Source organism: Canis lupus, chromosome 8 (assembly GCF_048164855.1).
Source record: "Canis lupus baileyi chromosome 8, mCanLup2.hap1, whole genome shotgun sequence".
NCBI classification, from domain to species: domain Eukaryota; kingdom Metazoa; phylum Chordata; class Mammalia; order Carnivora; family Canidae; genus Canis; species Canis lupus.
In genome coordinates this window covers 56,492,788-56,519,656 of record NC_132845.1, presented here as the reverse complement: position 1 = coordinate 56,519,656, position 26,869 = coordinate 56,492,788, and the positions used below count along the sequence as shown (strand labels likewise).

Sequence of the window (26,869 nt, the reverse complement as noted above, 5' to 3'; positions counted from 1 at the left end):
CTCCCGGTGCGTGGAGCCTGCTTCTCCCTCTGCCTGTGTCTCTGCCTCTCTCTCTCTCTCTCTCTCTCTCTCTCTCTCTGTGACTATCATAAATAAATAAAAAGTTAAAAAAATAAAGAAAGTTGGAAAAATACCTAACCCTTAGGACATTTAAAAAAAAAAAAAGAAAGAAACTTAGCTTATTCGTTCTCAGCAGGGACCAGAAGCGCGCTCCTGGGGATATCTGGAAATACGTAGAGACATTTTGGGTTACTATAGGGACTGGGGACACTAACTGGCACTCGGAGGGTGGGGACTGAGATGCCAAATGTCCTGTGGTGCCTGAATGACAGTCCTACTTTGCAAGTGGCCTGTACTGCCAGTGGTGCCTCCTTCGAGGGGTGCTGGCCGTTTCCCATTGTGGAGATCCGAGTCCAGGCTCTGCAGCATGCCCAGCCCTTCACGATCTGATCCTGTCTTCCCCAGTGTTCCCAGTGTCTCCTGCTTCCTCTCATTCATGCCACGTGCCCTTACCCTTCACATCACGTCTCGTCATTCCCCCTCAGTGCTTTAAGACACCATTTGGGTGTCCCATATACTCATAAAAAAAACAAAGGAACAAGTACTTACCAAACACCTACTGTGTGTAGGTGCTGGAGATATAAAATAAAGAAGCTGTAGTCTCCACCTCAAAGGTGCTCACAGCCTGGTGGGGAGAGACACACAAATGGACCATCAGAAAATGCCATGCTAAACACAGCATGCACAGGGTGTTAGGGGAGGAATGAGAATGGGCATCACAGGAGGAGAGGTAGTCAGGTGAGGCTTCCCAGAGGAGGTGGTGGCCCAGCTATTAAAGGCAGGCAGTAAAAAAAAAAAAAAAAAAAAAAAGGCGGGCATTGAGTAGCAGGTGATGGGCATATTTTCGGCAGCAAGGACAAAGGTGCCTGGCCTCATTTCGAAAACCTAGTGCCTTAGGCTTCCTTTTCCAACCTCAAACAGAAGTGCCAAGGCAGGGCTCCGAAACTGTCTCCCCTGTGCACGTGGGAGAAGCAGTCACCACGGAAATGAGAAAAGATAACCACGGGGGTCCTACAGTGCAGAGAAATGGCAGCAGTCTCCAGGGCTCTAGAACACATAGGAAGAGCCCCGCAAAGGCCCCACGAGAGGCTCCTCTGCATGTGGAGAGGCATGAAGCGCAGGGGGTGGTCTTCTCAGTCCAATAGGGGACCATGGTGGAGCTGATGCTGGGAGTCCTATGAGATGTGGGGTAGCTGCTTTTTGTGCAGTTGGCATGCATTTTATAAATTATGACTTCAGAACTTTTTAAATGAATCTCTGATGATAAAAGAGAAAAAAAGGCTGTCCATGCCTGGGAAGTGCTCAGCTGTGTTCGTGGAGGAGTATGGCAGTGGTAGGTAGCATCTTCATCCAGGAGCGCAGGGTTAAATAAGCAGAATGTCCCGATTTATGTATGACAGGAAACAGGATTGTTGTGGCTTTGGGTTCAGGGCCTGGAAACCACAAGGCTGTTTACAGCAGGGAGCTTGAATGATACTTGTCAAAGTAGAATCCTCTTTTTATGATTTTTTTTTTTTTTTGTCCAGAGTTCCAGAGTTGCACAAAGTATATTTCTCCTGATGATTGCATTTATCCCAGACTTAAATTCCCTTAGGAAGGCGGCATTATTGGAGCTCCTGGGAAGCACAGTTGGTTGTGTCTGACTCTTGGCTTTTGCTCAGGACATGGTCTCAAGGTCATGAGATCAGGTCCCAGGATGGGCTCCGTGCTCAGCACAGTCTGCTTGGGACTCTTTCTCCCTCTCCCGCTGCCCCTCCTGACACCCTGACACCCCTGGTCACACACTCACTCTTTCTCTAAATTAAAATAAACCTTAGAAAAAAATAAGTCAGACAGCATTCCTAAAATGTATGAATTACCCTCACTGTGATCTAGGCCCCCTACCCATCCTCTCCTGTCTTCCTGGTGTGGAAGTACAGAAGCTGGAACTGTCTCCTTGTGGGGCAGGTAATGCTTGCTATTGACTTAGTTGAAAACAACTTGAGAAAATGAGAGATGGGTAAATAGAGTTGTTATTTATCTTTACGTTTCAATATACTGTTTTTGGATCGGCTGCATATTTACATGGTCAAAACCCAGAATACACAGAACATAAAGCAAGGTCTTTCCCGGTCCTGTTCCCCAGGCACCGTGCTGTCCTCTCCAGAATGAGCAGCACTAGTCGTTTCTTGTATACCCTTCCAGAGATATTCCTTACAATGCAAGCAAATGCGGCGTGTGTCGCAAGAAGCCCATTGATAGTAGGAAAGGCAGGTGGCCCGTAAAGGTCAAGGTTCGACAGTGGCACACAGCAAGATAGACCGTGTTCTTGCCGTGAGGGCCCTTTCTAGTGAGGAAGCAGAATCACATGGATCTGTTAGCAGATCCTGTGGTATCCACAACCCACTTTCCAGGGACTTCCCAGGCCCCTTATAGCCATGTTCTGAGATGAGCCGTCAACCACTGGTGGAGAGGAGCTGAACTGGGGCGCAGCCCATGGGCGTGGAGGTCTGGCTCTGTTGCCCCTCACCGGGGTCCCCAGCCAGTCCACCTGACCTCCCCCAGGCTTCAGGTTCCTTGACTGGACAATTAGAGCATGAATCAGATGACCCTTATGGTCATTTCCAGCTGAAAAACAGATGCGTGATAGGAAAATGCATGGCTTTGTGCTTAAATCCTGGAAGAAAACTTTTTCCGATATTTAGCCAGATACTTTTAGATGCTTATTTACAGCTGTATAGTTATGATTACAGCCAAATTAAGAGCCAGTTTATGAGTACGTATTCGAGGGGCTGTGGGGTGCCTGGGTGGCAAAGTCGTTAAGGGACCAACACTTGGGGTTTTTTTCCTTTTTTTTTTTTTTTTAAAAGAAGATTTTATTTATTTATGGGGCACCTGGGTGGCCCAATCAGTGAAGTGCCTTTGGCTCAGCGGGGAACCTGTTTCTCTCTCTCCCTCCGCTCCCCTGCTTGTGCTTTCTCTCTCTCTCAAATAAATGACTAAAACCTAAAAGAGTGTGAGGAGAGGACGAGAGAGAATCTGAAGCAGATTCCACGCTGAGCAGAGACGGACATGGCGCTTGATCCCACAGCGGTGAGATCATGACCTGAGCCGAAAGCAAGAGTTGGACGCTTAACCGACTGAGCCGCCCATGCAGCCCCCACTCATGGTTTTGGTTCAGGTCGTGATCTCAGTGTCATGGTCTCTGGGGTCATGAGATCAAGCCCCAGGTTGGACTCAGGGTGGAGTCTGCGTCTCCCTCTCCCTCTCCCCCCCCCCCCATTTGTGTTCTCTCTATCACTTTCTCTCTTCCTCAAATAAATAAAATCTTTAAAAACAGTAACAACAACCACAACAATAATACTAGCAGCTGGCATTTGCTGAATTATTTTACCACGTGCTTGGCTCTTGGTGTTGAGTATCTCCATAGACAGACAGCCGTAGGACACTCGCACTGTTATCATGTCTCTGGATCATCTATGCTTGAGGACATGGGCGCAGAGGTAAAGTCCCATAACTTCTACCTTTGAGACCAGAACCTGAACCGAGACTGGCTGTCTCTTATCTGTACGGTTTGCCTGGAGGAGAAATCACTGAAGGGTGACCTGAAGCAGGTCATTGGGAATGGGTGTCAATAATAGTGAAACCAACACAATGTCTTTTTCTGCTTTCCAGAAAAAACTCCCTCTGACCGCTCTCGCTCAGATCATGCAAGAAGCATCGACTCAACTGGAAGACTCTCTGCTGGGGTAAGTGTTGGCTGCTTTCAGGCAGAGAGTGCAGTGCCCTGTGAGTCAGTGGGAGTGTGTAGGTGGGTGGTGTGTGTGACAGCCATCTGTGTGATAGAGGGACCGTGAGCATGATGGCGTGGAGCATCCACCAGGAGAACGACGCAGTCTCTGTGGGGAAAAAGTGGGACACGGCCACTGGGATGGTAGAGAATCTTCCATTGAATAGGAACAAAGCTGGAGTTGGTTGAAAGGGCTGCTAGTAGTACGCCTGGGTGGCTCAGTGGTTGAGCATCTGCCTTTGGCTCAGGGTGTGGCCCCGGGTCCTGGGATCGAGTCTCACATCGGGCTCTCCACAGGGAGCCTGTTTTTCCCTCTGCCTGTGTCTCTGCCTCTCTGTGTGTCTCATGAATAAATAAATAAAATCCTTAAAAAAAAAAAAGGGGGAGGTGTGCTGCTAGCAAAAGTAATTGGTAGGGTCCATATTTATACCTCTGAATTTGGGTATAAAGAATAATAAGTCCTTTCTGTGTTCCAGCTGTTGACTCAGATTTACAAACTCTGGCCGGCCCCTTCTGGTCCTTAAGAGTCACTTCCTAGGGCACCTGGGTGGCTCAGTCGTTCAGGCATCTGCCTTTGGCTCAGGTCATGATCCCGGGGTCCTGGGATTGAGCCCTGCATCAGGATCCCCGCTCAGCAGGGAGTCTGCTTCTCCCTCTGCTCCTCCCCTGCATGTGCTCTCGCTCTCTCTCTCTCTCTCAAATAAATAATAATAAATCTTAATAATAAAAGAGTCACTTCCTTTAAGAGTGGTCACCATAATATCAATCGTGGTAATGTCAAAATGGTGTTATATCTGAATTATTTGGATTTTTTTATTTTTGCAGGAAGCATGTGTTCTTTAATAATTTTTCAAAATCTAATAATGAAACTGTTTTCAGTATAAGAGGGAACGTTGACTGTCCTTCTACTTGCATCTGTGTGAAGCTGGTGTCCTTTTATCCCCTCTGCTCTCTCCAGCTGTACAGTGGGCTTTGCTTTCCGGCTGCCATGCATGGACTTTGACTTCACATTTCCTGGGGCCTGTCCTGCTCCATGGCCTACAATTCTTCCTTTGTTCTTTGAAGGATGATGGTTTCCCCTCACTCTTTACCCTTTCTCCATCCTGTCCATGCTCTCATATTGGGGACAATGGCCCTGGATCGGGGGCGGGGGCGTGGCACACGTGTCCATGCTGGCGCCCCTGTTCCCTCCAGGTTGGTTGTGTCCCAATTTTTCTCCTTCATACTGTTGTCGTCAGCACAGCTGCTTCAAGAGTGCTTACTCTGCACTAGCACTGTTCCACGTGCTTTCCAAGTAGTCACTCACTGAGTCCTCCAGACAACCTCGGAGGGAGCCTGTATTGCCACTGCCATTCTACCACTGAGGAAATTGACAGACAGAGAGAGTAAGTCCACTGCCCCAGACCACACAGCTGGTGAACGGCAAAGCCTGTATCCCATTCAGGCAGCTTGGCACCAGAGATCATGTTCTTAATGACAGCACCAAGGCCATCTCATGCCAGCGCCACACACGTTACTCTTTCAGTAGAACCCCATGGAGATCTTGAAGGGGAGAGCAAGGAGAGAGGTAAGATGAGAGAGGGAGTGTCAGGATGAGAGCAGTCGCCTCACTGGCACCCGTCCTCCGTGTGACATCAGCTATATGCTTACAGGGAAGCAAACGGAAACATGATTGTTAGCCCATGGTCTCTTCTACCCAGTAGAAAACCAGCACTCACAGTAACTCTGGAGAAAACACTGCCTAGGCTGGCCTCACTAACAGACACAAAACAGCATAGAATGAACTTTCGGTAGGATTCTAAAGAATTTCAACACGTTCTGCAGGACTCGTGCCTTGAGAACCTAATGCTAGAGTTATCACCTCACGTTCACATACCTGCCTTACACGTAACACACAAAGTATACCCACGATAGTCCTTTTCATTTTATTTATTCATTTTTTAAAGATTTAATAAATTTAATGTTTTATAGCAACAGATGAAACATTAACCTAGCAATATAGTTATCAGTTTAACAGATGCATAAGACACATTTGATAATGCCCATGAACAGTCGTTTTGATTTTAAAGCACAGATCTGGGTACGCCTGGGTGGCCCAGTGGTTGAGCATCTGCCTTTGGCTCACGGAGCGAGACTGGGGTCCTGGGACTGAGTCCTCCCCATGGGGAGCCCGCTTCTCCCTGTGCCTGTGTCTCTGCCTCTCTCTCTGTGTCGCTCATGAATAAATAAATAAAATCTTTTAAAAAGTAAAAATAAAGCACAGATCTGTGGACTCACATTTTGGGTGACACCCCAAACTTCTAATGTTTTTAAGGTTCTACTGTGTGGCACCCTAATGTGTTCCCAACCTGTAGTGAGCAGCACTGGCCCGATATGGTACTGACCTGCCTGACTCACTGAGCATACGCTTGTTGTGGGGGTGTCTTGTGTTTTTAAAGGAAGATGCTGGAGACATGTGGGGATGCTGAGAATCAGCTGGCTCTCGAACTTACTCAGCATGAATCCTTTGTTGAGAAAGAGATTGTGGATCCTCTGTGCAACATAGCAGAGGTGAGTTCTTTGACCGGGCCACACAGAAGAGCCAGGATTGGTGGGGGACGCATGATGAATGGTTTGCTTGTGTCTACAGTTTTAACAGTAATCAGCGGCTTTGACATATGCTTCTTTTTGGAAAAAAGGGGAATAAATGGTGGGTACAAAATCTTATGCCTAAGAGGGGAAAAAAAGTAAATTAATTATGCCCTTTCAAATGTTAAGTTTAAAACCCAAAGCTCATCCTATTTCATGTGTGGTTTGTGCTTTCTAGCTGGAGATTCCCAACATCCAAAAACAGAGGAAACAGCTTGCTAAATTGGTGTTAGACTGGGATTCAGTCAGAGCCAGGTAAGGTAGAGCTATGAAAATAACTTCTCCCAGCAACCATCCTCATCCCCCCACACAGGTGAGGGAAAGGTCACTCGGTGGACAAAATGCAGGTGTCCAGATTCACGCACTTGACCCACAGACCAAGTCACACCCACTTACACCTGCTTTTAGGGCTCATTCTCCCAAGTGTGGCAATGGAGATGATGTTAGAACATCCTGTTCTTAGTGAATGAGCAGTCAAAGGAGGCAGAAAAAAAGGAAAAGACAGAAACTTAAGGAAGTGTCCTAAGGGGCGAGGAGTCAGTGGCTAACCGTTCTAAGAGCATTTGTTGCTAGGGTAGCAGAGGGTAGGAATAAGTAGATCTCTGATCTTAGCAGTTCTGAGGGACCTGCCATGTCCAAACCCCATGTGGTTGTGGTCCTTTCACAATCCAATGCTGCATTCAAGTGGAGCAACGCCCGTAAAACTCAGTAACCATCTCTGAGAGCTGCTGACTTGTGGGTTGGTGCTGGATGGCTGTCTTTAGTGCTTCCTGGCAGGACTGCAGCCTGGCTGTGTCCCTGAGGGCATCTGCATCCGTGACTTATGTGGCTTTTTCCTCGGGTGACAGTGGGGAATATGGAGACAGTGCCCCGGGCCCCATCCTTCCTCAGACTTTATCACAAGGACTGCTAAACTTTCTGTAAAAGGAGAAAAAAAAAACACAACCTTTCTGTAAAAGGCCAAGAAGTGAATATTTTCAGCGTAGCACCCTGGGTGGTCCCCGTTACAGCTATTCAACTGCACTGTGTAGCATAAAAACAGTGCTGGACCATAAGGAAATGAAAGCGTGGCTGTGTTCCAATAAAACTTCATTATTATTTTTTTAAAAGGTGGCTCTGTTAGCTCTCTGGTTTATTTTTTATTCTTAAAAATAATTGGCATGCAATATTGTATATTTTTTACCTGCACAACTTTGAGGTAACAATTCTATGCATTGCTCTGTGCTCATCACAATAAGTGTCATGACCATCTGTCCCCATAGAATTATTACAATATTATTGTGTTGCCTATGCTGTGGCTCTTCATCTCTGTGACTTATTTTGTAGCTTGAATTAAGCTACATGCAGTCCTGTGAGGTCGATGTGATTATTTCTCTTTGGCAAATATATGGGGATACAGCCCTCATTTCCTGAGCTTCTACCCATCACAGGTCTTTTTATTGCAGATTTAGAACATCTGTAGCAATTCTACAATATAGCATTTCCTTGTTTCTAAGCATTTCTCCTTGTTTCTAAGATGCCACTGAGTATCCTGCACCACTGATTTAATATTTACTTTTTGGGTGGAGGGTGGCAGGGAGAAACACCATTCGATTTAATGTACAAGTCACTTTTAAGACATGTCCTGATTTAAGAAACATCGAGATCATAAAAGGTATACATCTAGGCATTAGCACATGGTAAAAAGAATTGCCACCACTTACTGGCCACTGGCCACATGCTAGGTATTGAGCTCGTTTGATCCTTCCACTGGTTGCTATTTATTGGCTCATTGATGTTTTCACCAGCTCTCAGTGGGGTGCTTACTGCGTCAGACTCTCTGCTACGTATTACATGCAGAGACCCCTCAATGAGGATTGGAGAGGGAGCAGGATTTCGTGGGTTAGGTAACACCCCTTACTCTTGAGAAGAGACCTCTTTTACAGATACGGGTGGAACCTCCCAGAATATCTGCATGACTTGCTTCATGCCTTAGAGATGATACATGTCAGAGCTAGGGTCCTGTCTGCAAACCCTCCATGTTCCGTGTACACCTGTGATTAAATCCTCGGGCCTGGACCAGGCGTGGAGGCCACTGTGAGGTAGAGTTTGGGCTCAAGATAAAGAAGAATGTTCTAATGATTAATTAAATGAGGTCATGAATGCTCCTTACAGGAGTTGGTTGAGTGACATCATAGATGCTTATCTGCCACAAAGTTTACGTTTATAATACCTGTATTTATCCCGGAGGGGATTTCAACACTGATTCTTGATCTGCCTTCGTGGTCTTGTTCGCTTAACCAATCAAAGCAAGTATTAGAGAAACAAACAGTTGAATATTTCTTCTTTACTTATTCCTGTGGCTTTTCCCTGGAGGGAAATGATAATCACTAATGACTAATTACTCCTCATTTTCTAAGTAGGAATCCATTATACGGCAGATATTATCGGTACACACACACATGCATAAATATTTGTCCTCTCCCTGACTCCTTATGATGGTTCTGCAAGGCATCTTGTTTTACAAATGAGGTTATTGAGGCACAGAGAGGTTAAGTCATTTCCTGAGGTCACACAGCTAGTGACAGGGAGAGCCAGTTTTCAAACCTGAGCATGTCAGACTCCGAGGTCCATGCTCTGTGTACTACATGACATCACCAGCTGGGCAAGTGTCCCAAAGGCCTGCTTTGGAAGAGTGCCTCACCTCGGGAACTAGAAAGAAGGCAAAGCAGCATGCTCTCTGGGGGGCGGTGCAGCATCTGGGAAGCTTGAGGAGTTGCTAGCATGGGTTTTCATCTCCATAATATCCATGTTTACGTTTCAGTTGTTGAAACTTTCCAGAATACTCCAACAGAAGGTCAAAGCCTACTTGAAAACCACACAGAAAGTGTTACAGATTATTATTCCCATGCACTCCCCTATTCTTGCTATGATAGAATTCTTCCTTGTTCAGTCCTCTTGACCTATTGAAAAGGGAATGTAAATATTCCACATTATGCTTCAGATTTGCTATAAATTTTGTCTTTAGAATATTAGTGCTAAGAAATGTTTTTAATTCTACAAGTACTTTCCTCGCTGTGGATTGCTAGCTGCATGACTGAAGTTCTGGATTTTACTTGCTGGAAGTGATCACAGATGAGGATGGTAGCGGGAAGAGTCATAGGAGTCCAAGAGCAGGATTGACTCCCAGTGACTCAGGAACATTCCAGGTCAAAGGAGGAAAGCACATGGGCTGTTTGATGGCAAGGACGGCACGATTAGACACTCTAGGAAAGGGGTTTCCCGGCATGATTTCCAGCAGTGGGGCGTGTGTGAGACAAGGTGGGGTAGATTATTCTCAGAGCGGACAGCTGTGCAAGAGTCCTGTCATGTTGAGGAGCTCCTGGCTCTTTTTGCTTGCTTCCATTCCTGGAAGATAAACTCAAGAGAAGCCGACATCCTAGGTATGCTGCCCAACCCAGGTAGAATCAGTTTGGGGAAAGAATCTATCTCCCCGAGGGCCTTGACTCTACAAGGTTGAATATGTGCAGCTGGTTCTCAGGTGCTGGTTGCCCCATGTTTTGCAGGTGGAACCAGGCTCACAAATCTTCAGGAACCAACTTCCAGGGGCTTCCGTCAAAAATCGATACCCTCAAGGAAGAGATGGATGAAGCTGGAAATAAAGTAGAGCTGTGCAAGGTACAAGACTTTCCTGAATATTTTGTTCTTGGGGATCCCTGGGTGGCGCAGCGGTTTGGTGCCTGCCTTTGGCCCAGGGCGTGATCCTGGAGACCCGGGATCGAGTCCCGCGTCGGGCTCCCGGTGCATGGAGCCTGCTTCTCCCTCTGCCTGTGTCTCTGCCTCTCTCTCTCTGTGACTATCATAAATAAAAAAATAAATAAAAATAAATACTTTGTTCTTGCATCAACCTGGTGCTTGCAAATGACAGAGGAAAGGTCAAATATTGCAGATTATTGAGTGTGCCACACAAGTCCTATCAGAATACTCTGAATGACAGGAAAGAGGGTTTTAGTTTGTTCTTCCTTTTTTATTTTCTAAGACCCTGCATGACTTTGTTCAGAATAAAACATTCTTTGAAAAAAGTTCAAGTAGGGTATTTTTTTAAATGACAAAAATGTCTGAGCTCATTTAAAATAAAGAATAGATGAAAAAAGGGCAAAAAAACCGTAGCAAAACATACAAGGTTACAGCAATTGTGGGAAATATCAGAAAGAGAGACAGAACGTAAAGACTGCTAACTCTGGGAAACGAACTAGGGGTGGTAGAAGGGTGGAGGGCGGGGAGTGGGAGTGAATGGGTGATGGGCACTGGGGGTTATTCTGTATGTTAGTAAATTGAACACCAGTAAAAAATAAATTAAAAAAAAAAAGGTTACAGCAATTAAAACAGTGCACAATAGGGGTGCCTGGCTGGCTCAGCCAGTGGAGCAGGTGACTCCTAATCTCAGGGTTGTACGTTTGAACCCCACATTGGGTATAGAGTTTTGGTTTTTTTTTTTTTTAGATTTTATTTACTTATTAGAGAGAGAACATGAGAGCACGAGCTGAAGGGAGGGCAGAGGGAGAAGCAGACTCCTCCCTGAGTAGGGAGCCTGATGCAGGACTCCATTTCAGGACTCTGGGATCATGACCCAAGCCAAAGACAGACTCTCAACTGACTGAGCCAGCCAGGTGCCGTACATTTTATTTTATTTTAAAATTTTATTTATTTCTTTATTTAGAGAGATCATGAGCTGGGGGAGGGACAGAGGAAGAGGGAGAGAATCTCAAGCAGACTCCGCACTGAGCAAGGAGCCCTACACAGAGCTTGATCTCTTGACCCTAAGATCATGACCTAAGCCAAAATCAAGAGTCAGACACTCAACCATTAAGCCACCCAGGAGCCCCCCAAAATAAAATCTTTTTTTTTTTTTTTTTAAAAAAAAAAAAGCACAATAGGCACAAAAATAGTTCTGCAGAAAGCTAGGCTTTCTACAATTAATGCTATTCTAAATAATTGAATATATACTAAAGGGGTCATCATATATCTATAGAGAAGGAAAGTATTACTTTTTAAATGTTGCTAGAATTGGTTTATAATTGGAAGAAACAGAACTTTTAAAAACGTTTTTAATTTTTTTTTTTATTTTTATTTATTTGTTCATGAGAGACACAGGGACATTGACAGAGGGGGAAGCAGGCTCCTTGCAGGGAGGCTGATTGATTCCCGGACCCAAGATCATGCCCTGAGCCAAAGGCAGACACTCAACCACTGAGCCACCCAGACGTCCCAAGAAATAGAACTTTTTAACTCATAAAATAAATTCCAGATGAGATGGTTAAGTGATCTCATTCTCTGTGCATCTCTCTGTGAAGATAAATCTTTATTCCAAATGTTATTTGAGATGGTAAAGAAACAGGTGTTTGGTGCATCTTCAGATTTAAGCTTTCCTTCCTCTTATTATTCATCATTTTCCAAAAATGGTGTCTCTTCTTTTAGATAGTATTAAGACTGTAATATTTTAGTTTGTTCAGGTCACGCTGTAATTCATTCTTCAAGACCGTGAACTTTAAGATTGGTTAACTGCAGCAAAATGACTTGTTTAAAATAACATAGAGACGAGGAATTAAAACTGGACTAAGTCATGCCATGCATGCAATTAAGTGCTTCTGATAAAATAGTCTCATCGTGGTTTATTGTTCAGAAGAGTTGTAGCTTTGCCAGTGGCATTACAGAGCATTCCTCAGATCCAGTCTAAGCTGGATCTGGGCTACTGGCTGCTTAGACATAAATGTGGCAGAGATCTTAGGAGTCTGAACTGGTATGTTATGGGCTCAAGTATCTTCTCTCAACATCCATGTCATAGTTTCTCATTTCCAATGGTGAAAACCTGTGACGATAGTTTCTGGCTCCCTTTTTACTGACTTCTGTGATTTCCTGAGATCTAAATACTTTGTCACTGTTTTTTTCTTTAACTAGGTCTCATCTACTGTATAATTTACATCGAGTTTTGAATTTCGTTTACTGCATTTTTCAGTTCTAATTATTCAAAGTCAGTGTTTTTTGATAGTGTGTTATTGTTTTCTAGTGCATCTTTCTTTTGTCACGTTTAATCATTTTATATGTACTTATTGTAACAGTCTTTGAGAATTCTGTTTCCTCTGTAAGAATTTGCTTCATGGTGGATTGTTTCCTCCTGTGTTTTTGCAGTTTTGTACTGCGAGCTCATTTTAAGAGAGACTTTGTCTCTGGGACTCCTAGGGATTGGGAGTGATTCTCCCCAGAGAGCATGACCAGTGCCAGGCCCTTTTTAACTAACCTTTCTCGGTTTGAGGATCCCCCACACAACATGTATAGTAAACTCAAACTCCAGACCTTTGCGAAAGTAGATGTAAAATGTTTGCCAAATCCAGGGAAATGTTTTTACTTTCCCAGACCCAGAGCCCAATACAAAATGCATATACTCTAGTCTTGCCGTACACTGCTGAGCAGATGTTTCCTAATCTACCCTGTCATCAGAGGAATAGTTCCTTGGGAATGTTTGTGTGGGATGTACGTGTGCTTGTCTGTTACAGTTCCTCACTTCACCAGGCCCAAGGCTTCATTTTCTTTTTTTTTAAGATTTTATTTTATTTATTTATATTTAAATATTTTATTTATGAGAGACACATAGAGACAGAGACATAGGTAGAGGGAGAAGCAGACTCCCTGCAGGGAGGATGCTGTGGGACTCGACCCCAGGACCCTGGGATCATGACCTGAGCAAAAGGCAGATGCTCACCCATTGAGCCACCCAGGCATCCCTAAGATTTTATTTCTCTATTTGAGAGAGAGTGTGTGCATGGAGGTGGGGGAGAGTCAGAAGGAAAAAGAATCTCAAGCAGACTCTTCACTAGCAGGGAGCCGGAGGCGAGCCTCCATCCCAGGACCATCAGATCATGACCTGAGGTGAAAGCAGACGCTTAACCAGCTGAGCCACCCAGGCACTCCCAAGGCTTCATTTTCCGTCTTCTGACCCCATGTGACCACTAGATTCAATCGTCTTGGCCATCAAGGTGGCACAAACTCCCTGAGGTCACCCCCAGCTTCCACTAGTGCCAGGCCTTTTCTCCTCCCTTTTTTTAAAATTTAGTTTTCAAATTTCATTTAAATTCTATTTAGTTAACATATAGTGTAATAGTAGTCAGGAGTAGAATTTAGGGGTTCATCACTTACATATAACACACCTTGCTTAGCACAAGTGCCCTCCCCCGTCCCTCCCCCATTTAGCCTGCCCCCCCACACACACACCTCCCCATCAGCAACCCTATTCATTTATTATAGTTTAGAGTCTCTTTGGGGCTACTGGCTGGCTCAATCAATAGAGCATACAACTCTTGATCTTGGTTGGGGTTTGAGAGTTCAAGCCCCATATTGGCCTTGGAACCTACTCAAAAAAAGAAGAGGGTCTTTCTTATGGTTTGCTTCCCTCTTTTTTTTTCCCCGTGTGTTTATATGTTTTGTTTTGTTAAATTCCACATGTGAGTGAAAAGCCTTTTCTTTTCCCTTCTTTTCTTTCTTCTCTGCCCTGCCCTCTTCTCTTTTCTTTCTCTCCCTCTCTTTTTTGAGGGTGTAGAGGTGGGGCTCCATGAATTACTCTGTTGCTTTCCTGGTTATTCTAAAAGAATTTTTGTTGCTCCAAACTAGCATTTCCAGATATTTTTCATAAAGGAGGCCTTCGTGTTAATTTGTGCACTGAAAACAGAAGACAGTACATTTTATAAATACATACGTAATTAAAATATAATCTAGGATGTCTACAATTTGAATATATCAGATTAATTAGAATGTAATTCTAAAATAATAGGAAAAGTAGGATATATTTCTGTCCAATTGGCTAATCTATCACTCTTTTTTTTAAGATTTTATTTATTTATTCATGAGAGATACAGAGAGGGAGAGAGGGAGAGAGAGAGAGAGAGAGAGAGAGAGAGAGGCAGAGGGAGAAGTAGGCTCCATGCAGGGAACCCGACGTGAGACTCGATCCCAGGTCTCCAGGATCAGGCCCTGGGCTGAAGGTGGTGCTAAACCACTGAGCCACCCAGGCTACCCTAATCTATCACTTTTGAAATAAATTATTTAATTTTGTATAAGCAATTCATCTACATTAGTTCAAATATCAAAAGTATAAAACAGGCACCTGGGTGGCTCAGGTGGTCTGCCTTCAGCTCAGGTCATGATCTCAAGGTCCCGGGACTGAGTCCTGCATCGGGCTGTCTGCTCAGTGCAGAGTCGGCTTAAGATTCTCTTTCTCTCCCTCTGACCACTCCCCTATACACATGCACTCTCTCTGTCTTTAAACTAAATAAATCTTTGGAAAAAGTAAAAAACCATACAGAGTGAAGTCTTTTCTTCCATCCTTGTCCTGCTTACTGAACTCCCACTGCTCACCAAAGGTACCCCCCTGTTGTCAATTTCTTGTTTTTTTCTTCCAGAGATATTTTTAATCGAATGTAGCAGCAAAAATATAACATTTCTTTCTTTCCTATTTTTACACAGATGGTAACACAGCATAAGTAATGCTCTATACTTCACTTCTTAATAAGAATATGAGCCGTGTATCTTGGAGATCTTGCCATATCATTCCCCTAATAAGCTTCCTTATTTACTTATTCATTCATTCATTCATTCATTGTCATCCTAGTTATGGACATCTGTTTTTTTTGTTTTTTTTTTTAAGATTTCATTTATTTATTTGAGACAGACAGAGAGAGAGGGGGGCACGCGTGGTGAGGAGGAGCAGAGGGAGAGAGAGAAGCAGACTCCCCGCTGAGCAGGGAGCTCGATGCAGGGCTTGATCCCAGGACCCCGGAATCATGACCTGGGCTGAAGGCAGATGCTCAACCAACTGAGCACCCCAGGCACCCTCCCAGATGATGGGCATTTAATCCGTGGCTCTTTCCATGACATTTTGCTCTGAGAGCCCATGGATATTAATTCTCAGATAGCATTTTCTTCAGTGACCTGTCTTCTCTTCCACTCACCAGGATCAACTAGCAGCAGATATGTACAGCTTTATGTCCAAAGAAGGGGAGTATGGCAAATTCTTTGTTACGGTAAGCACCTTCCCTTGACAAAATACGAACGCATTGTAAGAATTGAGTCATTTTAGCTTTCTTTTGCAAAAGATTTCATTTTTGGTTTTGCTCACCATTGTGTGTGTGTCCATCTGATGCTAACGTTACTTTTGTTTTTGAATGTGGGTCTGTTCTCAGTTATTAGAAGCCCAAGCAGATTACCATAGAAAAGCATTAGCAGTCTTAGAAAAGGCCCTTCCCGAAATGCGAGCCCATCAAGGTAATGTAACCTGCGTGCTGGCTGATGCCCCTTTCCTAAGCCTCTGCCACTTGCGCCTCTGTTCTTCTTCCCCTGACTCCTTTGCATGCATCTCCTCTGGCTAACGCCTCTCTGCCTCGGAGAGTACTGTCTCCCAGCATAATTTCATCTTTCCTCGCCGCATTCTCTAATTTCTTCCAACCCAAATTAACATACTAATGGGACATTCACAGCTCCCCTGACATCTTCAGTTGAAGAGGGAGCTGGACCCTTTGGGCTGTGCCTGTGTGTGTTTTCCCGTCTTATCCTTTCCCAAGTCAGTTATTCATTCCGTTGGGTTTAATTCTGACCCTGTAATTCTGAGAGCGTATGTTCTAGGGAAAAGAGTGTGGACCTTCTAAAAGGAACTTGAGAAGTCAGTACTCGATACTCCCTCGTCAACGTGACTAAATCGTAAGGCCACGGCCAACTCCTTCCCCCTCTTCCTTGCGGTCCCACAAGGCTCTGGATCTTAGTGCTAACATTCTGCTCACCGTAGACTTCACCCACAAGCCACGAATGGACTGAGCTTTCTCCTGATGTTTAGTTTAACCCGAGCACTAAAGCCCTTGACTCTGTGACTTGCCGTCAGAACACGTACCAGCAGAGATCAGTGAGCCCAGTTGAGGCAGAAGTTGCTCTGCCTTCTTCGGACCTATCATACTATTTTGCTTGTGTAGAGCCCATACGTGGAGCTTAGGGTCCCCCTGCAGAACCTCTGGTCTGAGCTGACGAGGAGCAGCCAGGCGCTGAGTGTGGTGACCCTGTGATCTGGACAGCAAGTCAGCAGGTGTGCAGGCGGGATATATGTGTGGGGGGTGTGCATAACCCACTGGCACCCTCAAGGATGCCACTTCTCCCCTAAATTGGAGGAGGTCCCAGCACCTTCTGGCTTTGTGCCTGAAAGGCTTGGGAATAGAGAATTAGAAAATTCTGTATGTCCACCACCTTGCAAAATCTGATCTTCATCCATCCTGAGTCCATGTGTCTGATCGACCCTTCCTACGATGAGTTGTCCTTGCTTTTCTAAGTGATCCCCTTTCTTGTTCGTGGATGATGAGGTTGAGTCACAGTGCACAGGAGCGACGCTGCTGGCAAACACTCAGCCTTGCAAGGGGCAGGCGCTTGCCGGGCAAGTTCCAGATGCCAAGAGCGGTGTATTTGTGGGATGCCTACTGTGCGCGGGGCCCTGTGTAGGAAAAAGCAGGAACCATCATCATCTTAGCCTTGAATTAATTAAAGTCTGGTTTGAAGATGACTAATAAGCACAAAGAAAGAGAAGATTGGGTTTGGGGAGCATGACTTTTTTTTTCTTTTTTTAACTGTTTTTTCCCCCCCAAGGCTCTTGTCCCTAGAGAAGTATATCAGCAAGTGACAGGGAACAGGACGAGGGCAGAAGGAGGCTGAGGATGGAACAGGGGGCTGGCGTGCGGGGGTGGAAACCCAGCGAAGGAGACAAGATCCATCTTTCTCTGTGGGGTTGCCACACCTTGGGCTTCAGCCGCTGCCGCCTCCGCCTGTCCTCCTGTCTCCCTGCCGTCCTAGTTCCTATCTTCCTCTTCCTTTCTCTTCTTTATTTCCAGAAAGACTCAGAGCATTCTTACTGTAGGGGACCCCCCACCTTGACCCCCCACCCCCACCCCCGGCCGTCGTGTCCCCGGGCGCTGCCATCTCACCCACGTGGTCAGCTGATGGGACTTGGTACCCACCTGTCCGTAGCCCGGGGCCCTGTTGCGTCTCATCCTCCTGTTCTTCTGGGAGCTGTCTGAATGACTCGTTTCCTCTGGCCACCCCGTCACACGGTGCAGTCTTGCATCTGCTCCCAGTCACCCTTCAATTGAGATTACTGGGGCACCTGGGTAGCTCACTCGGTTAGGCATCTGGCTTCGGCTCAGGTCATGATCCCAGGCTCCTGGCATCAAGCCTCACATTGGCTCCCTGCTCAGCTGGGAGCCTTCTCCCTTTCCTTCCAACTTGTGTTCTCTGTCTCTCTCTCTCAAGTAAATAAATAAAATCGTTAAAAAAAAAAAAAAAAAGTTAAAATCCTGCAGCTCCCAGTTGAACCAGGGCTCTTAATTGTCGGATCCTGGCATCTGATGTGGCTTGGACTGTCTCCTTTGATGGCATGTGTGCCCCATCGCACCTGGTTGCGTCTTTCATTGTTAGGGGTGTGCTCATCCCCCTCCTGTCCCTCTTGTCCCCAGAGTCCCCTCCCGGTGCCAGCCCCTATGTCACCGGTGTCTTCACCCTCACAGTCTCCCCAGTGCTGGTTCCCTCTGAGGGCCGGCTGTCCCCTGAAACTCCACACATTCCTAAAGCAAGCTGATCTTCCCCCTACCCCCTAACTGTGCTTTTCTCCTCCATGTCTTCTGGATGCCATCTCCCTCCAAACCATCCAGGCTTGACCTTGGAGCCCGGGTCTGTCCTTTCTACCCTCTGCGGGGCCTTCCCCTCCACCCACACCATCGCCCCCCTGCTCCCGGCCCTTGCTTCTTTGGGCAAGAGCTATAAAATCAAATGTAAATTTTGAGACTCAAGGTCCCTGGTCTTTTCTCAGCTCATCTTCCTGGTCTGTTTCCTTCAGAGCCCCCCAGTTCCCCTCCTTGAAACCAGCAGCAAACACTTTGTCTCCCGAGTCACTCTAACATCTGTGATCTGTGCCAGAAGTCACAAACAGCCATAATCTCATTTTTCAAAAAATTTTGCCATCATTTAAACACCAGATGCCTTCACATAACAATGCGATTTTTGGCTTCTCTTGAAAGTTTCAGAAAGTCTGGCGACACTCTGCTTTCCCACATGGTGACATGGGTCAGGAGCCAAGGAGGAGGGTCCCTCTGCCCCCAGCCTGACTCAGCACCTTGGGTGTCTCCCCAGCCCCTGTGGACACCCGCACCTGTGACCCTTGTCCTGTCATTTTCCAGCCACTACTTGGCAAGCATGTCTTGTTTTGTTAATGACTGTTGTGTGTTTACGTGTACGTCTTGTATTTTCTTCCCAGTTAGAAGGGTGGGGAGTCTCCATGAACTTGGGGTGCTACTGTGGTGCCCCGCACTTAGCAGGCCTGTTGTTGGAGATGCCAGCACCTTTTGGGCAGTCTGGCTCGGGAGTTGTCCAGACCACTGGTTCTCACATCCACCCTCTGCCAACGTGACACCAGTGTGGGGGGTGAGGCACCCTGCAGAGCATTTCCTAGAAAGTTCTAGCGGGGGTTCAGAGAATGCCCAGCTCTTGCCACCATGGGGTCAGGCATGCGGTGGCAATGACGGCAGGTGCCATTTACAGAACTCCCCTGAGGATTCTGATGTACCCTCTTCAGCGAAGGGATCACATGGTCATTTTCTGTCTATGTTGAGAATCATTGTTAGATGATAGGGACAAAGTTTGCAGGGGAAGGTCTGGCCTCTGAGAGCACTGTCACAGAGTTCGGTGTTCTGAGAAGGGCCAAGCCCCCAGACACTCTTGCTACTAGGAATTACACTGGCTGTGGTTGGGGCTGGGGTCAGGGAGCATGGGCCGGAGATGAGGAGGTGCCTGCCTCCTTGCCCTAACCCCCCCTTCGACCTGGATCCCCTTGCTCTTTCCATCGATTTTAACCTTGTATGAGCTCGCAGGCCCGTGGACCCGGGAGTCTTCTTCCTTCCCGTGTGTGCAGATCACGCGATGGGACCTGTCCCTGCTCTTATGGTAGCAAGAGGGTAAGAGGGCACAGCAGAGGAATACCGCCTGCTTTGAACCCAAGGTTCGAACAGCACAAAGTAGCTGAAGGACAATTGTCCGTTAATGGTGCTGAGAAGGATGTGAACCTCCTGTCACTGGAAAGGACTAAGTGTTCCTCAGTCGAGTATTTTTCTCGGAGTGGTTTCCCCTTTCTGCGTCAGTGTGCTTCCCCGGCAGCACCACATCTGTACAGCACCCACCCAAACAAGTACTTCTCCTTCTAACAGAATACGTCCATTCGCTAAATTCTTGTTTCTGTTTTACTGCTCTGTTGTATGTATTCCTCCTGCTAAGCTGCCTCACATCTCTTGTGGAATGAAGCGGAGTATGTGACCCCAAAATAATATAAACAATTGCTTTACTGCTGGCCCAGGCTTCAGCCTCAGCTGCTTTGGGGCTGCAGATACTGCGTAGTTTCCTACTCAGAATGTTCTGGACCTGGCTGGGGCTACAGCATTCGGAAGCACTGCATGTCGCGGAGACGTTGCATTTAATATGAGTTCACATTGGCCATCTTCCAGTGTTGTGTGATGATGCTTGGCCTGTGTTTAAAATCTTAGGAAATTATTTCCTCCTTCACATTGAAGGAGTCTATTTCTTGTCCTCGAGTTAAAAGGCCAGTGCTGCTTTGCATGGCTAAGAGTAAATGTCCTTCCAGTGAAATGAGTACGCTCAGACGAATCCTTGGGTTAGCGCCAGGCAGTCCAGCCCATGTGTCCCGTGCAGGAGCCCCATAGTGACTTCTGCTGGGCAGCTCCCACTGGGTGCCTTGGAGGGTGTTGAGGGCTCTGTTCCACAAGTAACCTCCCAGCTGGGACCTATTCTTGCTCTAGTAGATGGTAAATAACCAAAGCCAACAGAACAGAATTTTCCCCTTTTCCCAAAGCCTCAACTACCAGTCTCCTAAAAAAAAAAAAAAAGAAAGACAAAATCCCCTTTGGTAGTTTGGGTAGGAAAAACCTCCCCAATGATGCCATGAGATCGTTGGGTGTCTTACTGGATGGTTTGCTGCTTTAGATAAGTGGGCGGAAAAGCCAGCCTTTGGGACGCCTTTGGAAGAACACCTAAAACGGAGCGGCCGTGAGATCGCATTGCCCATTGAAGCCTGCGTCATGCTGCTCCTGGAGACGGGCATGAAGGAGGAGGTGAGGGGCACAGGCCAGTGTCAGTACTGTATACACTGATGGCTTTGCAACTTTTGTCACTGTGACCCACATTTTATTTTATTTTATTTTATTTATTTTTTTTTTTTTTAAACTTTTATTTATTTATGATAGGCACACAGTGAGAGAGAGAGAGAGGCAGAGACACAGGCAGAGGGAGAAGCAGGCTCCATGCACCGGGAGCCTGACGTGGGATTCGATCCCGGATATCCAGGACCGCGCCCTGGGCCAAAGGCAGGCGCCAAACCGCTGTGCCACCCAGGGATCCCTAACCCACATTTTAAATTGGAGCCCTGCACAGTATACCTGGAATTCACACTATGAATGAAACCAGTTTCACTGAACAATGTTTCCCTTTCCTGTACACTCTGACTTTCTTTTGCCCCACTTGATTGTTTCATTTTAGACTCTGATGGTGATTTGGGACATTGAATTTCATGATGCACTAAAAGGACCAGAACTTCTGGGAGCTTTTTAGTCTGCTTATAAGAATCTTACATTTGTGTAGTACTATGCAGCATTGGTGTGGGGTTTTTCATACTTATGTTGTAGAATCCTTACCCCCAAGACCCCACAAACCAAGCAGGGCAGGTCTTCTTACTCCTTTTGTCAATAAATGAGTGAGTGAGTTCATGGTGGGGTGGAATCAAAATCACATGCCAAGTCTTTTTTTTTTCCTTTTAAAAACCTTATTGAAGTATAATGTCCATCGTAAAAGTATGTATCATAAGCGAATAGCTCGTTAAGTTTCCACAAACTGAACCCACCCACATAATGAGCACCCAGATCAAGGAACACCCCAGGAGCTCTCCTTTTGTCTGCTTCCAGTCACTGCCATAATCCCCCACTGATGTGACCCCAACTTCTTGTAGCCAAGATCAGAGCTGCTCAGCCAGGGCCAATTTTGTCCCCCTCAGGAGCTATTTGTCAAGATCGCAAGACATTTTTGATTGTCACAATTTTGGAGGCAGGTTTGCTACCAGCATCTGGTGGGTAGAGCCCAGGGCGGCTGCTAAACATCCCACCAGGTGCAGGACTGCCCCTACAATGCAGCATTATCTAGCCTGAGATCGAGAAACCTGGCCTAGATGAATTTCACTTAAAACCTGAGTCTTATAATTCCTGGACCAGTGTCATCATAGTCTAACCTTTCTTGGTTGACTTCATGTGTTTTCTCTAAGGAACCCTTAGGGCAGTGGAAGTGACTACCAGTCTAGTCTATCAGTTTTTTACAAGATGTCAATTTAAAAAAAAATCCTACATTTAGAAAAATCTATGGCAATCAACCTTGGGGAGTATAAAATACTGCATTTAAATAGATTTCTGATAGGCACAGATATTTTAGCACAGGGGCAGGCAAGAGCTCCCACCAATCAGGAATGAAGTGCTCACTGCCTGCTCATCTGCCCTCTGCCTTTGCTGGGTCCCATCATCCTTCCTGGTCGCCCTGCAAGGCGGGCAGCGATCCAGCCTCAGAGATGAGGTGTGTGGGAGTTGGGCCGGGGCCGAAGGCTCTTGCACAACTGGAAGCCCACAACTTGAACTTGACACTGAAGGCCTCTTGTTGTCTTTAGGGCCTTTTCCGAATTGGGGCTGGGGCCTCGAAGTTAAAGAAACTGAAAGCTGCTTTAGACTGTTCTACTTCTCACCTGGATGAGTTCTACTCCGATCCCCATGCTGTGGCAGGTGAGCTGCAAGGGGTTGCCCTCGGGGTGGCAGGCAGGTCCCATCTCAGACAGATCACCTGCTAAAAACCCAATTTTCATTTTCAGTAACAGATAAAATTGAAATGGCCTATATAGGTTCAATTGGAAAAACTGAAATGACACACATAACCGAATCAGTACACACATACACGCGCACACACCCCTTTTCCTGTTTTGGGGGGTTTCTTTGTTTTCCTGATTATTAAGTAAAGGTGAAGGTAGCTTATCATCTAAATATTTGGAGACTTGATTGTATTTTCTTCCCTTCTTTCTCCTTCAAAGTCTAGATCTACCTGAGGATGGTAGAATGTCCATTAGAAGGTGACTTTGAAGTTAATTTCATTTTCTACTGACCCTCAATATATTTTACAAAGGGCTGGAATTTGTTTTAGGAACACTTCATGCTCTAACCACTCCCACTGATTCATAGCTTGTTCTAGATATTCTTAGCAGGTTGTAATTGTGATCGTTTCAATTTGTAAAATAATATGTCCCGAGATTCCCAGGCTTACCCCTTGACTTACTCAAAGTGAGTGTTAATAATTTCAGGTGCTTTAAAGTCCTATTTACGGGAACTGCCTGAACCTTTGATGACTTTTAATCTGTATGAAGAATGGACACAAGTTGCAAGGTAAGTTTAAAGGACACTGAGTTTTAAAAGTAAAGGAAATGATGGGATATTATGTCCCCTTTGTGAATCATCTTACTCTCAGGGATCATAAAATAACATTAAAATAGCACATGTGTTAAATAATATGTGCCTGAGTTCTTAAGTTTAGGGTGAAAGTATTGAGTATTGTTATGTGTGGGAAGGTCACCACTTATGCATTGGCTTCAATTTGTGTGAAGTTATATGGATAAAGACATATAGTGGGACCCACATTAATTGATTGGCTAATCACAAACCCCTTTTTGATTGAAGAAAGCCCTGCAGTGGGGCCAAGTGTCATACTGGCCAGTGGCAATGTACCTGGCGAGCCATGTGGAAACTCAGCTGAGCAGTAATACAGTGTTGACGGTACTAGCAATGAGAGTGCCCACTGTGTGCTAAGGACATACTGATCTCGATACCCGTTACCTCCTGTGATCCATGATTAATGACATAAAAGATGGATGTGGTTATCTTCATTTTACAGATGTGGGAACTGAGGCTAGGGGAGGGATGGGACCAAAGTAACAGCAAGTAATTGGCAGAGCAAGAATTCAGACCCAGACCTGTGTGACCCAGAGACTGTGTCCCTATCCTGTGTTTCCCCCACTGCCCCCACCCCCATCTTCTGTGTATCCAGGAGCAGTCAGCAGCCTCTTCTAAGAAGTCCCAGAAGCTTCTCTCTGGCCAGCCAGGCTGCCTCCTTGTTAGCTTGTGCCTCATGGTTCTGACTGCCTTCCTCATCCCTCAGGGAGGAGGAACAGATCACCCTGCCCTGCCTACCCCCCCTCCTCTATCTCTAGCTACTGTCACCTGTTCCCAGTAAGTGAACTGCTGGGTCCGATCAACTAGGCTTCAGCAGCAGTGACTCTACCATCGGTAAGGTTTTTAAAGTCAGAGTAAGTTCATAGTCATGGTCATATCCTTGGAACCTGTGTGTAGCCTAGCCTGTTGGCTGAATAAATGGAACCCAATAGCAGTGTCGAGTAGGGGAGCATTCTGGGGTCTCTTTTGTTGGGTAGCCTGCCCCACTTCTCCGCACCTTGATTCTTTTCTCAGCTCTGGGACTCCCCAAAGCATTCCCATGAGAAAATACACTTTTCAAAGCAGGTGTCTGTTTATTGGTGTATGAATTCTCCATACTTGAGAAATGTCAACATCCCGGTGACATATTGACTGGCCTCTGAAGTGGAATTATGTTCACTTCCTGCTTCGTAACTCCAGATCAGTTCAGTCGTGGGGAATATTTAGGTCCAAAGGTACATTGTGTGGGCAACTTGCTAACATTCTCTCCTGCTCTTGGGCAGGGTGACTGATCTTATCTATTCCTCTTTTGTGTCTATGTAAGTTTGCATGTCAAAACTGTAGAGCAGAAGAGCTCCTGTGATTGCTTCATGACTGGGTAGGGCTTCTGTGTCTGGAGCCTTTGAGCAGAGTTAAAGGCAGGGAAAGGGCAGGGGGAGGGTGGGCTGGCTGCCCTGTGGCTGGGCCAGCCAGAGTCTGGGCTCCAGGGAAGCCTCTCGGGGAGATACACACTTCTTAGACAGAATTTTCAGTGGTGCCTTGTCTCCTGAGTGCCAGGCGCTGGCACAGGTGGTTTCAGGGTTATGCCTCTGGAACATCTTCATCACTTGGCAAATCAACATTCTTATCCCCAGGCGGGCACATCAGGAGACTGAGTCTTGGAGAGGCTAACTAACTGCTCAGAGTTAAATATTTAGTTGGTATTTGACTCCGAATTTATTTGTTTCCAAATCCATCCTGTTTTCCAGCTGTGCTTCCTCTGTCAACAAGGGCATAGTTGTTACCTCTTAACAATACGGGTTCCGAATGGTGGATTTTTTAATGGAAGGTTATGAATACAGGTTTTTTTTCCCCCTCAGTGTGCAGGATCAAGACAAAAAACTTCAGGATTTATGGAGAACATGTCAAAAGTTGCCACCACAAAATTTTGTGAACTTTAGGTATGTATGCCTGGTGTCCTGCAAATTAAGCCACCAAACCACAGTGACTCTGGCATAAAGAAAGGTGCCGCCTGCAGGGAGACCATTCAGTCCAAGCACGCTAATAAACAAGTGCTTTAGAGAGGAAGGGGGGTTGCTGGGAATGGGACTCCATGTATATTATTGTGATGCATATCACAGTGTAAAGCTTCTGCATCAGCCTGCATTAACAGGATTAACAGCTAAGTCTCCTGGTCGGTTTCCCACGGCAGCTACTAGGAAAAAGTTCTCTTGGAAAGTTGGTTTGGCTGCATGTTGGATTTGAAGTTTAAAATGTCCATTATAGGGGTTCAGTTGATAGAGCATACAACTCTTTATCTCAGGATTGTGAGTTCAAACCCCACATTGGGCATAAAACTTACTTAAATAAATTTTTAAAAAATTGCCCAGCATGTAAAAGGCAAAAATTAATCAACAATTCTATCTTCTGGGGACACCTTGGTGGCTCAGTTGTTGAGCACCTCCCTTCTGCTCAGGTTGTCATCCTGGGGTCCAGGGATCAAGTCCCACATCGGGCTCCCTGCATGGAGCCTGCTTCTCTCTCTGCCTCTCTCTTGTGTCACTCATGAATAAATAAATAAACATAAAAATTTTTTTTAAATTCTATTTTCTGTAAAAGCTTTTCTATATGCTATGTAATTTATTTTTAATATAGCACAAGTCATCCTATTAAATGAAATGTTTAGAACTGGAGATTATGTGTTGCTTTGTTTCTAAGAAAATTTACCATAGAATACATTTCTAGAATTTAACCTCCATTTTCCTTTTGACCTAAAATGTGACTTTGAAGAAGCATAGAGAGAAGAAGGATAAGAGGTAGCTCTAAGTCATTGAAAAACCAAAGAAAATTTTGTAAAAGGGCTTGGTCCAAAATGACACATATTTTATTGGTGAAATTTCTGGTATCTTACCTGACCTTTATTTCAGCCCCGGGTTCTACCACTAACATTTTGTAAGCACAGCACTACAAAAGCAAGAAATTACCTACAGTATAGGAGAGACTGTAACTATATGATAAATTGGAGATTTTCATAATTACCACATAAAGTATTTTCAAATACAGTTTCCTTTAAGCAATATCTCTATCCTTGTATTTTTTTGTGTTTGTATTAGAACATATTGAGCCCATTGTTAATCAGATTGTAATTTACTGAGAGGTAGTTAGGGCATAAAGGAGAAATGGTTTGGAAATACACAGCAAATAGGGACTGAATAATGGAGGTTTATATGTGAGCTGTCTTCCTCTTTGAAACAAAGAGCACAGGACTTTGCAAAATATGGCACCCGAGCCAGATTCTGATTCATTACCATTCTGCACTTAGCACCGGGGCAGCAGGATGCTGTTCCTACAAATATTTCAGCATATATGCTCTCCCCCTTCCTGTCTTCTCCCCCAGGTATTTAATCAAGTTCCTGGCAAAGCTTGCTCAGACCAGTGACGTCAATAAAATGACTCCCAGCAACATTGCAATTGTATTAGGCCCTAACTTATTATGGGCCAAAACTGAAGGGTAAGTGATGTTTCCCCATAGCATGGTATTTTAATCTCACCTTGCAGTGGTTGCCTCAGTGGTTGAGCATCTGCCTTTGGTTCAGGTCATGATCCCAGGGTCCTGGGATCAAGTCCCTCATCAGGCTCCCTGGAGCCTGCTTCTCTCCCTCTGCCTGTCTCTGCCTCTCTCTCTCTCTCTCTCTGTGTGTGTGTCTCATGAATAAATAAATAAAATAAATAAATAAATAAATAAATAAATAGTAATTTGAAAAAATAAAATAAAAATAAAAATAAAAAAATAGTTTGGGGGCACCTGGGTGGCTCAGTCAGTTAAGCTTCTGCCTTTGGCTCAGGTCATGATCTCAGG

At 45.5% G+C, this 26,869-nt stretch overlaps 1 protein-coding gene and 1 long non-coding RNA gene across 12 annotated transcripts in view; one reads left to right on the top strand and one right to left on the bottom strand.

Moving 5' to 3' along the window:
* Positions 1-20,722, bottom strand: part of LOC140638606 (uncharacterized) — a 41,936-nt gene extending 21,214 nt beyond the window's left edge. For both annotated transcript variants that reach the window (XR_012035627.1, XR_012035628.1), the window contains exons 1-3: positions 17,479-20,722; positions 16,718-16,958; positions 610-685 (exon numbers count right to left, since the gene is read on the bottom strand). This is a non-coding gene — a long non-coding RNA (uncharacterized lncRNA). The remainder of the gene's footprint in view (positions 1-609; positions 686-16,717; positions 16,959-17,478) is intronic.
* Positions 1-26,869, top strand: part of ARHGAP17 (Rho GTPase activating protein 17) — a 95,053-nt gene that overhangs the window by 43,452 nt on the left and 24,732 nt on the right. For all 10 annotated transcript variants that reach the window (XR_012035626.1, XR_012035625.1, XM_072836238.1 and 7 more), the window contains 11 exons: positions 3,715-3,788; positions 6,268-6,379; positions 6,636-6,712; positions 10,003-10,114; positions 15,442-15,510; positions 15,670-15,751; positions 20,507-20,634; positions 22,227-22,338; positions 22,908-22,989; positions 24,891-24,971; positions 26,408-26,521. Coding sequence is in view for 8 of the 10 variants with exons in the window: in XM_072836238.1 (XP_072692339.1) it covers positions 3,715-3,788; positions 6,268-6,379; positions 6,636-6,712; positions 10,003-10,114; positions 15,442-15,510; positions 15,670-15,751; positions 20,507-20,634; positions 22,227-22,338; positions 22,908-22,989; positions 24,891-24,971; positions 26,408-26,521 (1,043 nt within the window). In the remaining 2 variants the exon portion in view is untranslated. The remainder of the gene's footprint in view (positions 1-3,714; positions 3,789-6,267; positions 6,380-6,635; positions 6,713-10,002; positions 10,115-15,441; positions 15,511-15,669; positions 15,752-20,506; positions 20,635-22,226; positions 22,339-22,907; positions 22,990-24,890; positions 24,972-26,407; positions 26,522-26,869) is intronic.